At 42.6% G+C, this 15165-nt stretch overlaps 1 protein-coding gene across 1 annotated transcript in view; it reads right to left on the bottom strand.

The window, feature by feature from the left end:
- The window catches only part of BEND5 (BEN domain containing 5), a 109919-nt gene that overhangs the window by 76055 nt on the left and 18699 nt on the right, over nt 1-15165 (bottom strand). The window contains exon 2 of the mRNA XM_086952405.1: nt 3729-3859. Within this exon, the coding sequence (XP_086808531.1) occupies nt 3729-3859 (131 nt within the window). The remainder of the gene's footprint in view (nt 1-3728; nt 3860-15165) is intronic.

Consider the following 15165-nt stretch of genomic DNA (forward strand, 5'->3'; position numbering starts at 1 on the left):
ACTAAATAGGGGCACAAGGACAGCAAACCACCTAAAACAGTATACACAAGTAGGAATGCTGTTCTTTAAAGGTATACCAGGAACAGTTCCAAACTAAAACATTCATATGGGGTGGAACAAAAAAATGTCAAGTATATTTGGGATTCCAACATTTCCAGATAGTAGCTAGAACCAAACATGACAGCAGTAAGGATTTTCCATGCTTAGTAAAGTTTTATTACGAATATCTTATATTACAAAGTGCTCCTCGCCAATCCTTAAAATCTTTACTTGAGAAAGTTCAAAATGAAGTGAATTTACAATACAAAATATTTTCCGACATGTTTTGTTAATTGAAATGATTCCGGAGAACAGTCCTTGCATTAATAATCTTCAGTCATTTGTGCACTAGGGGACAGACGTATGACTCTTTAGCGACTGCTAAAAAGGTTTGTGGTATTTACAAACCCTATTTTGCGAGTTGGTAACCTAGTACCGCCTCGCATAATAGGGTTTGTGAGCCGCTATTAGGAAGGGGTGTGCCAAGGGTGTCCCTTCCTAATAGCGAATCGCATTTGAATGTATGATGCGGTCATAAAACAATCGCAGTTACCACCTACTTCAAGTAGGTGGTAAGCCACTCTCAAACCGGATGGAGTCTCAAGGGAACCCCTTCCCCTTTGTGTTGGGCAGCGAAAAAAATTCAGACCACTGCTTACTCTGAAAAAATGAAACCGAAACGTTTCATTTTTCTATGAGGCAGGTCACTTGTGTACCCACTGGGAATCGCAAAGAGTGTCTCAGACCCAGTTGTACATTCCATTTTGCGAGTAACAAAAAAAAATAATTGCAATTTGCAACTCCCAAAATGGAGTCGTCATACATAAAGTATTACGAGCGTTCATCTTATGTTTTTTTTTAAGCATTTGTGCAACTGACGTAACCTTTTCTGCAAACACTATCCTGCAAACAGCAACTTCTACTGTAGCCAATGACTCAAATAAACTCCTAGTTTAAAAGTAATTATTTGAGGCCTAGTTCTGAAAACAATGAAAATCGTGTCAAATTATGGTGAATTACCCAGCCATATTGTGACCCAAAAAAGGAAAAAGGCAAGGAAAGAGAAATGGAAATATAACATATTTGAGAATGCTGCTTACCAGAGATAAAACTCATTGGACCAAAAGAACCTGATTATCTTATGAGAACATGTGTGGAAAAGGGTGGAAATTCAAGAAACGAAAAATGAATTAAGCACATCAATAGACCGACTCAGTTGGTGTGTGCTATGTAAATGTTGTTAGTAGGCAAAAACTAACAATTCAGAAGCAAACCAAAACAATTAAGGCTTACCCAAATATTGAATTGTAATGATTGATCATGTACATCCTCTAAAGAGGACACACTCCCATTTCCACCATCTTACTAAAACATTTCTCCCTTCTCCCACATGTCTTACTAGAAATGAAGTCCTCAAGGACCTTGGATGTGGACTTTCACTTTTAGATAATCCTGGAGATAGATCGGGCATGTCTTTTAGATTAAATGTGCACCATGTAAATTGATTTATGTCTAAAAGTACTCAATTTTACTTCCAAGAGCTACTGTGGGTTTGAATATGGTGCACGCTTCATATTTTTTTGGATAGGTTAAAGTAAACCTCGTGGATACTGAGAATTAAAAACGCGCTGTATGTGTTAGTTGTCTGATGAAACAAAAGGCTCTATGAATGAGTAAAAACAAATTGAAATAAAACATTTCAAAGGTAAAGTGGTTGGGCTGGTTATGTTTTTGGCTTTGCTTTTCCTCTAGAATATTAGAATTTGAGTTCTTTATACACTTGTTTGAAATCTGAATACAATTAGGTTGAAAATGAAGATGAAAGTCTAGACTGTGCAGACAAATGACAAAACGATGACCATATATTAAAAAAGTTACATGAGAATTGAAAGGAAGGAAAAGCGAGAAGGAATTTGATGAATCTTTAAGCTTTCAAAATATCTATTAAATGCATTCCTTGCATTTGCTTAGACATACAAAACAATAGGTCTCTTGAAGTTTAACTTCTCTCCCTTTGCTGTTGTTTTGAACTGAACAAAGTGTGAATCAAATGCCCTATCTTTGGGAATGTATTAATCAATCATTGACTCGTCATGGATTTTAATAGAGGTGGTGTGCTACATTTGTGATGCAATTTTCAAGTCTAGGCAATGATTTGAAATACCACAGACAATGTGTTGGCCAGGTTCGTTTCTTCATATAGAGGTCTGCGTAAAATGATATGAAGTGTATTGTGAGAGAAAGGAGCAACTCTAAAATTAAAAAGGCAGTTCATACACTAAAAGTAATGAGTTGCTCTTTTGTCAATGACAAACTGAGGTGGGTGTGAGGAGGAATATTTGACAAACAGGTGGGTGTGGGGATGAATAGGATGATGGTGCTGGAGTGGCAGGCAAGAAGTGCAACTTGTCCCATTTTTAACATCTCGCACAGATAACTCTTGTTCAAAGATCTGCAATATAGCCTCAGAATACCAGGGAAGCTTGACTACAGCTTTGTCATTTGGATATAATAAACATTTTTCTCTGAATACCCCAGTGGTAGTTTGATGCTTTTTAGAATTACTAAACTTTTTGGGACTTTATTTTGAACCAACGTGTCTTGTTTTATTCCCGCTGGTGTTTCTTCACTTTAGTTTTCGAACCACCTATGTCAACTGTTGGCTGTACACGTATAGTCTCAGTGAGAAGTTATGTAAAAAGTTCTTCTGGCATGCAAGCTGATGATTTGCTTATGCAGTCCTTTTTTCAACATCTCTTGTATGGACAATAGATTGTATTTCTACAGTGTAATAATGACCAGAGAACCACTGCAGTTAGACAAATACAGAACCCTGATCCCACAGTAAAATGCAAGGTGAACCTCATTCTTGCACACAGCAACTATTGAGGTAACATCAGAAAATATTAAATATTTGTCATATTTTGAGAATTCTGTGCAATACTCTAGTATGTGATACTCAAGAGTAGCGCAAGCGTTAAGTAGTCATTTAACAAAATTGATAGTTCTGCATATATATGTGTTAAGCCTAAAATATAAAATGCAAAGAAATAAACATTATTACAGTGAAGCAAATTCAGTTTTGTGGTATGATCTCCTATTCACAGATACACATGACCTGTATTCTCTTGTAAAGACCCAACACATTAAACCACTTACAAATACAAATGGAATGAAGAATCAGCCAAGAATTCACACGTATGGTAGTTGTTACTGCTAAGAAGCACATATCTTTTGTTCTGATCTAAATAAGCTCAACTTACTGGACATCCGTGCAGGCCAGTTGTGAGACATGTATTTACTCTCAGAAAATGAGATTCATGGACAGCCTGCAGACATGCTGAAACTGCCCTTCACAAATGGGCCAAATGGATTCACAATAAATGTTGAGCATGGAGCACTATAGATGGGTACAAGCTGTAGCCTCCGTTATAAAAAGTGGATTAGAAGCGATGATATGATAAAAGACATAATGGCCAATAAAATGACATTAATAAATTGCAAGTAGGCAAAAATGCACGTTTTCTACTAAGCTAAATGCATCTAATATTGCAGCAATGGGTCATTTAGGTACGATTGGAGGCATCTCAGAGATCACGGATGTCAAAACCAAATTCAGTCATTCTACAAACATTGAGGCAATGGTATTCAAATACAAATTGAAGCAGAAAAAGTTGCAAAACTGATACCTTACTGTGTTTAAGCTTCACTTTGTCTTCCACGTGATGGTCTCTCATATAGTCTTCATGGCTGCCACCAGAAAGTTTAGGGATTTTTATTTTTTTCTGCAACACATTGATTTCAAGTTCTGATTTGTTATCTAAAATGCATATCAGAAGAGGAAAGAAGATGGTTATATTTTTCACATGCAAACAGTCATCCAAGTGGAATGGTTATGGCACCAATAGGCAACACCACTTAGAAGTAATACAATCTTTGTCGGGCTTGCGCTTATTGGAACGCATTATACATAATACGACAAAATAATATGACATGATATAAAGCTCACAGAGTACCATCATTCCCTTGGCTTCTGCTATCTTGATACCTTCCTCCATTGCAATATTAAAGAGAAAGGAGCCAGACAGAAAACCTAACATGATGGGTCTACAAACAATAAAGAGCTATCCTGGAGAGTCAATTGACTCAAAGGGCTCAAACCAGCGTCTAAACATCAAATACTACACAGTAAATCTGGGAGCTCAGTGAATCATTCTGCTGTTGGAGCTGGGAATGTTGCATAGCTCCTGCGCAAGCCTGCAGTAAAACATAGTTCTAGGGTGTACAACAAGTGGGCGAGAATACATTTATTCTTTCACTTACAGATTACTGTTGTTTTCACATCTGGAATCCTTAGTCACAGCAGTATTAACGCCCAGAACACCGGGTGGGGAGCATAGGAACTCTAACAATCACTTAAGACTGTTCAGCCTACCATGGCAACAGCCTTAACATTATAAGGGCTTTGACAAGGTTTTAGTAGTGTCTACTGCTCAATGGCATAAAATATCCTGGAATTTATGTTTCCACAGATAAAGCAGAGGCGCTGAATCGCAATCTCTAAAGGGTGCTCAAGGAGTTTAGCTCAGATGTAGAAAGATGGAAATCCTTACCGTTAACGTTGCTGGGCAGAGCAGCGTTTTACAAAATGATAGTGCTTACAAAATTCGTATATGTTCTTTAAAACGCATATCAACTGATACCAGACGAGGCATACATTAAAATTTATGACACATTGAGAACGTTCCTATGGGACGGGAGACCCTTCAGGAAAGCGCTGGCGACATTGCAACGCAACCAATATAATGGCGGCTTTTCCCTGATATTAGAGCATACTACTGGGCGGCTCACTTAATTCTTGTAAATGAATGGGAACATGTGGTGAGAGACCACCCCACATAGGCACTAGAACGCACATAATTTGCAAGACGCCCGCACACACACTACCTCTACGGTGGGAAGGGCTCCGCAAAACTCTTAACTCGAATAGTGATGCAGCATGGAAAAAAGAAGAGCAGAAAATGAAGAGGGACAATCGGGTGACCAGAGAAACCTCACTTTGGCTGGGGGACGACCTAAAGAAATCGCGAAGCTGACTGGATTCGGGTACTGGGAATCTTGCAAATTAAAGACATAATAAACCGTAATGAGCTGGTAACATTCTCCTCCCTCTAGAAAGAGTACGACATGAGCTAGACATATTATTATAAATACTTGCAGTTAGCGCATGCGTGGTTGGCGCAGCAAATAGACATAGGCAACCTCCCCGAATACGCCCCATTAGAGGGACGGCTCCTAATGGGTGAAATCAGGGAAAAGGCAGTCTCCTGGACATATTGAACCATTATAAACAACAAACCGGATTCCCTTCTGAAATTGAGAGCAAAATGGGAGGCAGACCTAGGTGAGATTGAAGACCTGGATTGGGAAATAGAGCTGATGCAGCCCAGGGAGGTGGGCATTAAGTCCCGCCTTAGATTGATTCAATTCAAATACCTGCACAGGGTATACTACGATAGAGCTCGATTGCACCTCACAGGGAGGGCTAATACGCCCAACTGCCTACGATGCAACATAACTGAGGGTTCATACTTCCACACGATAAGGGAATGCCAACATATCCAGAAATATTGAATAACCCTGCTGGAAGATATCTTTCGGGAGAAAATATGTTGGGCATACATACAGAAGTTTACATCCCCAGAAAACACTACTCAATTTAGGATTAATGGTGGTCAAGCGTGACCTGGCACGCGCATGGGGAGCCACACTGAGCCCCTCAATGGATAAATGGAGAAAGGGAATGGAATGTATATGTCAAGAGAGAAAACGGCTTCTATGGCACAGGAATGTCCCAAAAAGTTCCAGAAAATATGGAAACTGTGGAAATAAAGCATTACGGTCTCCTGATAAATGACTCATAGTGTTACCCGAGGTTGGGTGGTGGCCGGGAGGAGAGGGGGCGGGGCTTGTGCTACCAACTATGAAAGTTCATTTGTTGTTGGCATGTATACTACTGCTGTTGAATGATAATGTTGATATAATACTGAAGAAGATCATGTTCTCTGGAAGCCCATTCTGTTTCTGTACTGAACTCGAGAAAATGGCATTAAAAACATTCCCCCAAAAAAGTATGATCTTCCTTTGCTCATGCCCCATTGCCTACCATCTGTCAGTCTCTGCTACCTTCCCGTGACCTGACCTATCTGCTCTCCCAATCCCTTAAGCTCTTTGGGGTCAAATGCACAAAATGAGTGCAGGACTTCTACATCAGTGACATGCTGATGTGAGCCTAGAAGCACGTCTACCATATGGAGTGCTACAGATGCTTGCTAGACAGCTGAAGTCCAGGGATGAGTTCTAGCAGGAGAGCATAAGTCCATATGCTGGGACGAGCATGGCCTTCAGGACCTGGAGCAGACCAGAAGCCTTCTCAGCACCACCTGCCAGGGGCTGCCCTTCTTCACTCATCCCAAACAGCGATCGTGATCATCTACGTTTCAATCCATTTCTCATCCAAAGGAACCATGTTTAAGTAGGGCTGAGATGACAGACTATAACTTTCTCAGACCAGTATTGCTGCAATATGTTGAATGCATTGCAGTCTGTTTATGGCTTTTGCATTGAGACACTGTTACACAGAATTGCTAACGTTTAGGTGGCAATGCACAAAACTCTGACTGTGGAACAGAGTCTTGGACTGTATTTTAAGTCTGAATCCCAAGTACATATCTGCTGTCCACACAATTTAATGAAAATACCTGCTTACTATTCTGCAGGGTGAAACATATAGGACTGGAGACGGTTAGGCCAAGGCAGAATCAGTCAAATGTCAGCCTGGTAACTGAAAGGGTGACAGAGTTGGAAGGGAGTCAATTCACTACCCAAGGTCCATTACTTATCTAACTGACAATGCCTCGGAATTGCTGCACCATATTGAAAAAAAATAATGAAAAAAAAGTGTGGGCTTGGCTGAGTGTGTGCAATGACATTCGCCTAAATCAGAGCTCTGAACTTCTGGCTGTAGCATCCTGCATAATCCTCTGGTCTCCCATGAAAATGATCCCAAATACCAACACTGCTTCAGACTGGGCTAGTGCTAGGTCACATGGTGCAAAGAGCGTCACATTCAGGGTTGCAACATCCCTATTGGAGGAGATCCGGAATGGTGAGGATGTCACAGCTGTTCGGGCAGAAGAGGCTTCAAAACAGGCATCTGAGTGACTCAGGACCATTGGTCAGCAATCCATAAAAAAGCAGTAAGACTTTCAATGGTGTGTGAGGCTCAGGCAGACACCAGAGGTTTAGATGGCAATTGTGGGAATGAAACAAAACTGTGGCTCACTAGTGGAAGTGCTAGATCCTGGACCAGTACAGAGTGTGTATGCAGCTCTGTCCACACACCAGTCTAAAAGCAGACGCCTTGGACTGCAGTCTGTTCCTCACTCTTGGGAAGACAGAACTACGAAACAAGATCCTCTACCTGCTCGAATTAGAATAGGGATACTCTTGGATTAGTAATGATGTAGACAAAACTTCATGGGGGAAGCTCAGTAACTGACCCAAACTCCTAGAATGATCTCACCAGGAAGAAATTCCTCGATACTACAGGTTGGCCATCACCATTTATTGCTCAGGTTCAGTTAAAGGTAAATGGGAACTCTTCTGAAGGTTGCTATGATAAAGGACTGCCTTCAACCTAGAGCTTTCATCCTATGTGCTCACTCTAAATAATGTAAAGGTTGTGATGGAGCAAGGATTTGCACATGAAGCGACTTGCTTGTATTCATGAACCTCGAATAACATTAATAGATTAACCAACATGTTTGTGTTACAAATATCACATTTTACATAAACATTTGGGTGTCAGAGTGAAGCTTGCTTATGTGTTTTACTAACTGTAATACTCTTGCATCTAAGATGGCTGCTGCTACGCGAGGGTTTCTACTGCGCATGCGTCTGTCATACTCACGTGACATAGCGTATTCTTTGCTTTGGAGGGAATCTGTCGCTTCTGCGCACTAGATCCAAGATGGCTGTTCTGTGTTCTCACATGTGAGAAGCTTGCATTGCTGCTTTTGCTAAGCTGTTCGTTCTGCCTAATCCTAATGCTATAGTTAAATATAAAATAATGGGTATAGAGTAGAGATGCATGGTATACAGTGTATTCGTTAATTCTGTGTTCTAAAACTTTCTTTTCCATTTCATGTTACACTCTGAAAACTGGCCTGACTTGTAATGCTGTACTCCATCTTTGTTGAAACTGTGACTACGCGAAAATCTCAAGTCTCTGGAACAGTGACCTTTGGACTGCAGCCAAGAAGCTGACTGACTAGAAGATGCTCCTGGGAACATGAACTTGTGAACCTAAATTTTTACAATGTTATAACAATGTATTTGTCAATGGAACATCCATTGTTGGGTGGAATAAAACGTCATGAGAACCTAAAATTGATGGGCGGGAAAGTAAATTTGAATATGAGACGGTAAAAGTCTCATTTTTAGTATGGTGTGACGACCTCTTCTCACTCTTTGACCAATCAAAATTGGGAATCCTTACACTTGTAACATTGGGGGGTGCTACACTGACCTGGAAAATAGTATAACTAGAGTAGGCTTAGCTAGTTAATTTGTCAGACTTGTCCGAATAGCTGACCTGTCACTTACCCAACGCACTCAAGAGGTGACTAAGAGCAGAGGGCTGCGGAGCACTCTGTCAGAAGATTCGCTGACCCAATCGGGGTTCTGGGAAGCTGAGGTGCTGGCGAAGCACTTTGTCGGTGAAATCGATAACCCAATTGGGGTTCTGACTGTTAGCTGCAGAGAGGGAGTAGCGTAGGCGTTGCAACTGAACTGTGGGTGCTGGTCTAAACCTTTGGTGGTCCTGTCCTGATCCAAATATGGTTTTCCTGTCCTGATTCTGATCTGCACCTGCTGGCCTACCGGCAACTGCAACTTTTGGGGTTTTCTTCTGTCTTTCAACTGACCCGTGGCCAGGGTTGGTTTTCACACCATTCTAGGTAAATATAAATCTGTGTGGGTTTGTTGTCGTATATCTTGTTCCTTCTCTTATCCTTCCCTATGTGTGAAAGTTTTGATTTTATATATATACCCAACCTATGGTTAAATCTTTTAAGAAAAAAATCTTGAATAGTATGTTCCTTTTTCTTACCCATCCTATTAGTAAATGATCAATTCATTTCGATTTAATAGCATGTTCCATTTTTCTTACCTTCCCTATAGTCAAATGATAAAATTGATGTAATAGCGTGTTCCTTTTTCTTACCTTTCCCTTTAAATTTGACAGCTCATATTGTTTGATTATATAGCATGTTCCCTTTTTCTTACTTTCCCTTATTGTTAAATGATTAGTATAATATATCTTTTGCATAGTTGTACATTAATTTTGATTTTCATTATTGAGAGTCTATTGGTGTTTAATCTCTGGATCATGACCATTTATGAAATTTAGATAAAGAGTTTAAAACTTCCCGAGTCTGTGGTTATTATACGAGTGCAAATGCTATGGTTTATTGACCTATCTTTAAAACTAACTCCCTGATCCAATAGGTTACAGGTACCAGTGATATGAATTGGTAAGTCAATGGTATAGGACCTAGTAGGCGAAAATATCTGGTAGTAGAGAGAAGGTTACCTGATTAAGTAAAGGAGTTTTTGATTATGGGCCTAGGTGAGTATGGTAAAATTATAGTCGGGTGACCTGCGCGCTCTATCAGTTGTAGCATTTCACTAGCCAGATTAGAGTGAACATTGAACCAAGAATGGAAGTTTGTAAAAGGGTTTCAAGGAATTTCCCACAAATAGTGAGTAGGCACATGAATAAGGACAAAGCAACTCTGCCTAAGGGATCATGTAGTTCTTCGATCTGAAGGTGCATTATGGGTCCCCGCAATCAAGAATTCAGATATGTAACAGATCAAAAAAGAGAACTTCGTATCTGATCATAGATGAAAGCAGGGAGAAGGGAGCAAGATAGTGCCCGCCAAACAACCTGCACAGATATGCATTTACATAGTGCTCACAAAATGACAGGCCTAGAAAGGAAGACACCGGAGTGGAACATCAGCCTCAAAGTGGGTTGGTTCTAGACCTCAAACACTAGGGTGCTCTTACTAGTGATAAACACTAAAAGAGCCCTGAAACACAAATTAGGTTTCATAAATATCAATATTAATCTCCAGCAAATTGAGATTAGGAATAGAGAGTGAGAGTTAGGGGAACAAACACAGTTAGTCCACAAGCATGGCACAACTGATGTAAAACATCTTTCAAATTAAATTAGAATGCCCTTGAAAGATACACAACACTTGTTCAAAAGTACAGAAGATCAGGAAGGTCAATCCCATAGAAAAAAAGTCTTTCTTTTGTGTAGTAACCTGAACAGGCTGCGGGTCACAATATGTTATGTTATGTTAAAAAAAAACTTATTGAGCACACTAACACCGATTGGTTTCTTTGCGCTGTGGAAAAGACACGGGCGTGATCCGGAGATGTTACGTGTGTGTTTAAGTTAATGGTAAGCTTGTTTATAGAGCCAGGTTTTAAGTGCTCTTCTGAACTCCATGAGGTCCAGGTAAAGTCCGGATCTCAAGAGGGAAAGAATTCCACAGGCGGGGGGCCAGTGTTGCAAATCGACAGCCCCAAGTGCGTTTCCGTTTGAAGGAGGGTGTATGTAGGAGGCCAAGATGGTCTGACCGCGGATTGCGGGAAGGGGTGTGCCTCCTTATAAGTTTTGTCACTGAAATTTGGGCTTTTGCAGTGTAGGGATTTAAAAACCGTGCAGCCTGTTTTAAAGGTGCAACGTTGGACTATGGGGAGCCAATGCAGTTTCATAAGCAGTGTGGTGGCAGGTTGCCATCTAGGTTGGTTCAAAATCAGTCTGGCAGCATAGTTTTGCACCATCTGGAGTCGCTTCAACAAGTAGAGAGGTATGCCAAGATAAATGGAGTTAGCATAGTCCTGGTGGGACAGCACCGTGGCGATCACCACCTGGGTTGAGGTTCCGTGACAATTGTAAGTGATGTTTTCGACTCGCACGAATATGGTCGAGTCTGGTATCTACGAACCGCAAATGACGAGTTTAGTGGGTGTACGCAGTTTCGCTGTATTAACCTAAACCGTTCGTCTGTTTCGTGGGTTTTTCTATCTGTACCCACGGGTTCCATCTTAGATACGGAATCCATTTTGTTTCTTGCCCTCAAGTAGCCAGCGAATGGACGTTGTCCGCTTCGCGACCCTGGGATTCTCAAGATATTTGCGGAAGACACATGTCCTTTGAAAGTGTCTTTATGATGAGGGGGATGATACTGTAAGGCAGATGGCCCCGCTCGAGGCTCATCTTGCCATGCCGGTTTATTGTCTCAGCCGTGCATCTCATTAGGCACGTCCCTTTGATGCCTGTAGCTCGTGTTTCCCGATACCTCCTCTTTTACACCCTTTCCGATCTCCCCACTGTTTCCATCTTCCTCTGCACCTGTCCCTGTTCCTTCTTCAATCTGTTTTACTGCTGATTGGAATGTACTAATGGTGGGAAGATGGGTTTTTACAGTTGGGAACCGCCAAATGTTTCCGCACTTATGTTTCGGACTCTGAATGTATCAAAGTGACCAAAGCGACCCCTCTCGGGGATAATTATGGGAACCAAGTTGTAAACCTTTGTGTACAGTGTAAACCTATGGAAGAAACATGTATAAAAGGAGCGACCCACTTGCAGCAATTTGAAGCAGTCTCCTCAAGTTGCACCCGTTGTACTTGCTGTGACTTCTGTGTTCCCTGCAGTAATAAACCTCGAATCTTTGACGCCGAAGGAAGTGTCCTGTGTCTCTGTCATTCGTACGCCGGAGCAGGTTACCCACAAAGGTTTCAGGTGTTGTCCCCTGGCACCGCTGGGTCTTAAATAACCCAGTCGTTCAGTTGGCGCCCAACATGGGGCTGCATCAGTGGTACCGGTCCAAGCCCGACGATCGTGAGGAACTTCGTGTGAAATCTCCGAGGGAAGGTGCACTCCGCTTCATCGATCCTGTTGTCGAAACAAGTGGCCCGAAGACTTTTCCCACGAAGATTCCCGCCTCCGGACGGCTGCGACGGACTGCTGCCCTGACTGTAGACCTGTTTTGGCGCCTGGCGTAGATCTTGGTATAGCGAGATGATTGACGGGCCTTCCTGGTGACGCCATCGATCTTTGAGTTAAGTATTTGTGGGTCGCTCCCAGAGTTCTTGGTTGTGGTTACTTAGTTGTTGCATGGTTCCATTGCATTTGTGGTTCTTGGTACTTTGTTGTGCTATTTGACGACTGCAGCCGCCAAAAACCGAGGGTTTTTGCTCTTAGCTGGGACTTGGTAAATCCCGTAACCCTTGAAGTTTGTGAAACACGGCTAGTGTGCAAGATGCCTGGTCGCTGTACTTTGTTTAGTTGTTTCAGACGTTGTGGTACGGATTCCCGACTGGAGGACTCTTGTCCGATACCTCCGGTTGGAACTCCCACTTATGAGCTCTACAGTAAGCACGGACTAGGTCCTATTACTTTTAATGAATATTGGATTCGTTACACCAAAAAAGATGGTGTCCTTAGTTGGCCACCTCATGGTAGTTTTGAGACCCCGATTTTAGATAATCTTGAGGCTAAATTGTTTAAGAAAAAGTCAAGGCCGGCCATGTTTGATGCTTTTCGGTTGTGGCGTAAAGAAGCCCGACAGAGAGAGATCAGGCAGACTAAACGTAATCAGAGAGATGGTGTTGCTACCATTGTAAAGAAAGCAGAGCAGTTTCAGCGTGATAAGGAGGATAAGGAAAAGGAAGTGTTTGATAGGCTGCAGCGTATGTCCATAGATGAATGCTATCCTGCTTTGCCTACGGAGTCGGATAAGAAGGAAGAATCAGTTGAGGATCCTTTAATGTCTTATCTTATGAAGTCACCACCTCCGTACGTACAGGGTACCACGGCTCCTGTGGTTCCCCCTGTACCTGCTCCTCAACCTGTTCCTCAACCTGCACCCGTTCTTCCGACTGTTCCTGCTCCTTTGCCTACTGCTATTCCTACTGCTCCTCCACTTCCACATACTCCTGCTCCCGCTACTGCTCCTGCTCTACTTACTCCTGTTGCTTCTTCTGTTTCTACCCCTTCTCTTGTTAGTCCTTTGTGCTATACTTCTCCATCTACTCGAAGTCGCACACCTCCTGTTGCGGCTAGCTTCTTTAATTCTCTCGGACCTGTTCTTGGGTCCGCTGGTTCGGACGGTCCTCAAAGGCGTAGCCAGCTTCCCGGTAATAGGGAGCGTGCCGCGTTGTATAATATGGCGATGGGTTGGATGACATATCCTCTGAGAAATCCTCCACGTGCTGTGCTTGAAACGTTCTGTCAATTTAATATTCCGACACAGAGGTACGTTTTTGAGGAAATGTGCAAGGTTTTGCGCGATCAGATATCGGCCGATGCACCTGACGATGTGTTGACCGCTTTGTCTGATCTACAGCTTCAGTTCTCGAACGGACTGATAGTGGATACCAACGTTCGACGCGCTGTTGAACGGTTGTTATCTTTTCGTCCCACTCCTATACCTCAAGCTTTGTTTGTGGAGGACGTTGAGAGACAGTTAGATGCGTCTGGTCAGTTTCCCATGCGGGAAGTTCCACCAGTGTGGATGCCAGGTGATGCTAATGCTATTCCTATTATTTTGCCACATTTCAAGAGAGTATGGATACATCTCCCATGGAAACGATCGGAAGTGTTACAGGTGAAGCAGTCTTTGCCTGACCCTCGCAAAAATCCTGCAGGGTACTATAAAGAATTGTCGCAGCTCGTAGACGCTACGATAATGAATCTTGCCGATATCGATATGCTGTTTGGCAATGTTGTACCGCAACCGGTATGGGCTAAGATTCGTCAGGAAGATCATGCGAACGAATTGGGTGGTGATTGGGCTGCCTTTACGGCGGCAGATACACGACAAATTGGTGGGGCTAAGCCCGAGCAGCTCATTACGGCTCTCCCACAGAGAATAATTACGCTAATGAAAACACTTATGCCAGCTATGAGGGTGAACTGGGACAAATTGTCAGCTTGCAAACAGAAAAAGGACGAGAGTGTCTCTGATTTCTTTACGAGATTCGAGGAGGCATTCATCGATCATAGTGGTCAGGATATGGGCACTGAGGGTGGTCAACGGTTGTTTGTGGATAAATTTGTCTCTAACTTATTGCCCGACTTGAGCAATAAATTGAAAAACTCTTGAGAGTGCGTGGGCGTCTCTACCTCGGCTCAAATACAGGCTACGGCACAGTATTATGAGAACAGAGAAAAAGAGGAGAACGACCGCGCTGATAAAAAGACGAAAGAACTCAAAACAAAAGTGTTGTTGCAGCAGGCCTATCCTCCGCGTTCGAATCAGAATGCTTCACAGCAAAATCGATCGCAGCCACAATCGAATAGGTCGCAATCACGAAATGACTCCTCCTCCCAAAGGTCTTCGTTAGGATACAATCAGTGTGCCTATTGTAGACAGGAGGGTGACTTAAAATTCAATTGTCCTGTTCTAAATGATCGAAATAGTGGTAACTCCTCTAGGGGAGGTCGTGGTGGTTCTCAGCAGACATCACGTGGTAGAGGTCGTGGTGCTCAGAATGATCGGTCAGATAATTCATCAAATTCCAATAATTGTTTTGATCAACGTGGATCATCGCAAGGACGATCTGCACAGTACAATGTAGACGGCTATTACGTCGATCAGGGAACTGACGACAGTAATTACTAGGACAGCCATAGACAAGGAGAGGGAGTGGTATCAGTTCCGGTTGATCAGAGAGGGCCTTACGTCGCAGTTGCTACATCGGGCGTCGTTGAGCCTTTTCTGTTGGACACTGGTGCAGCGAAAAGTTCCATAATGCATTCGAAACTCCCTGGCGCACCTTTGTCTGGCTTAACAAATGTTTCCGTTGGATTCTCTGGCGCCCCCGTTAGCAATCCAGTTTCGCGCCCTTTGCCTCTTACAATTGGGCCTTGTGAGCTTGAAGCTCCGTTGATTTTGACTACTGGTTGTGGTGAAAATCTTTTGGGCCTGGATTTGCTAAAACGTTTGTATGCAACTTTGTATTGTTCTCCTGCGGGAG

Source organism: Lissotriton vulgaris, chromosome 1_1, assembly GCF_964263255.1.
Source record: "Lissotriton vulgaris chromosome 1_1, aLisVul1.2, whole genome shotgun sequence".
NCBI classification, from domain to species: domain Eukaryota; kingdom Metazoa; phylum Chordata; class Amphibia; order Caudata; family Salamandridae; genus Lissotriton; species Lissotriton vulgaris.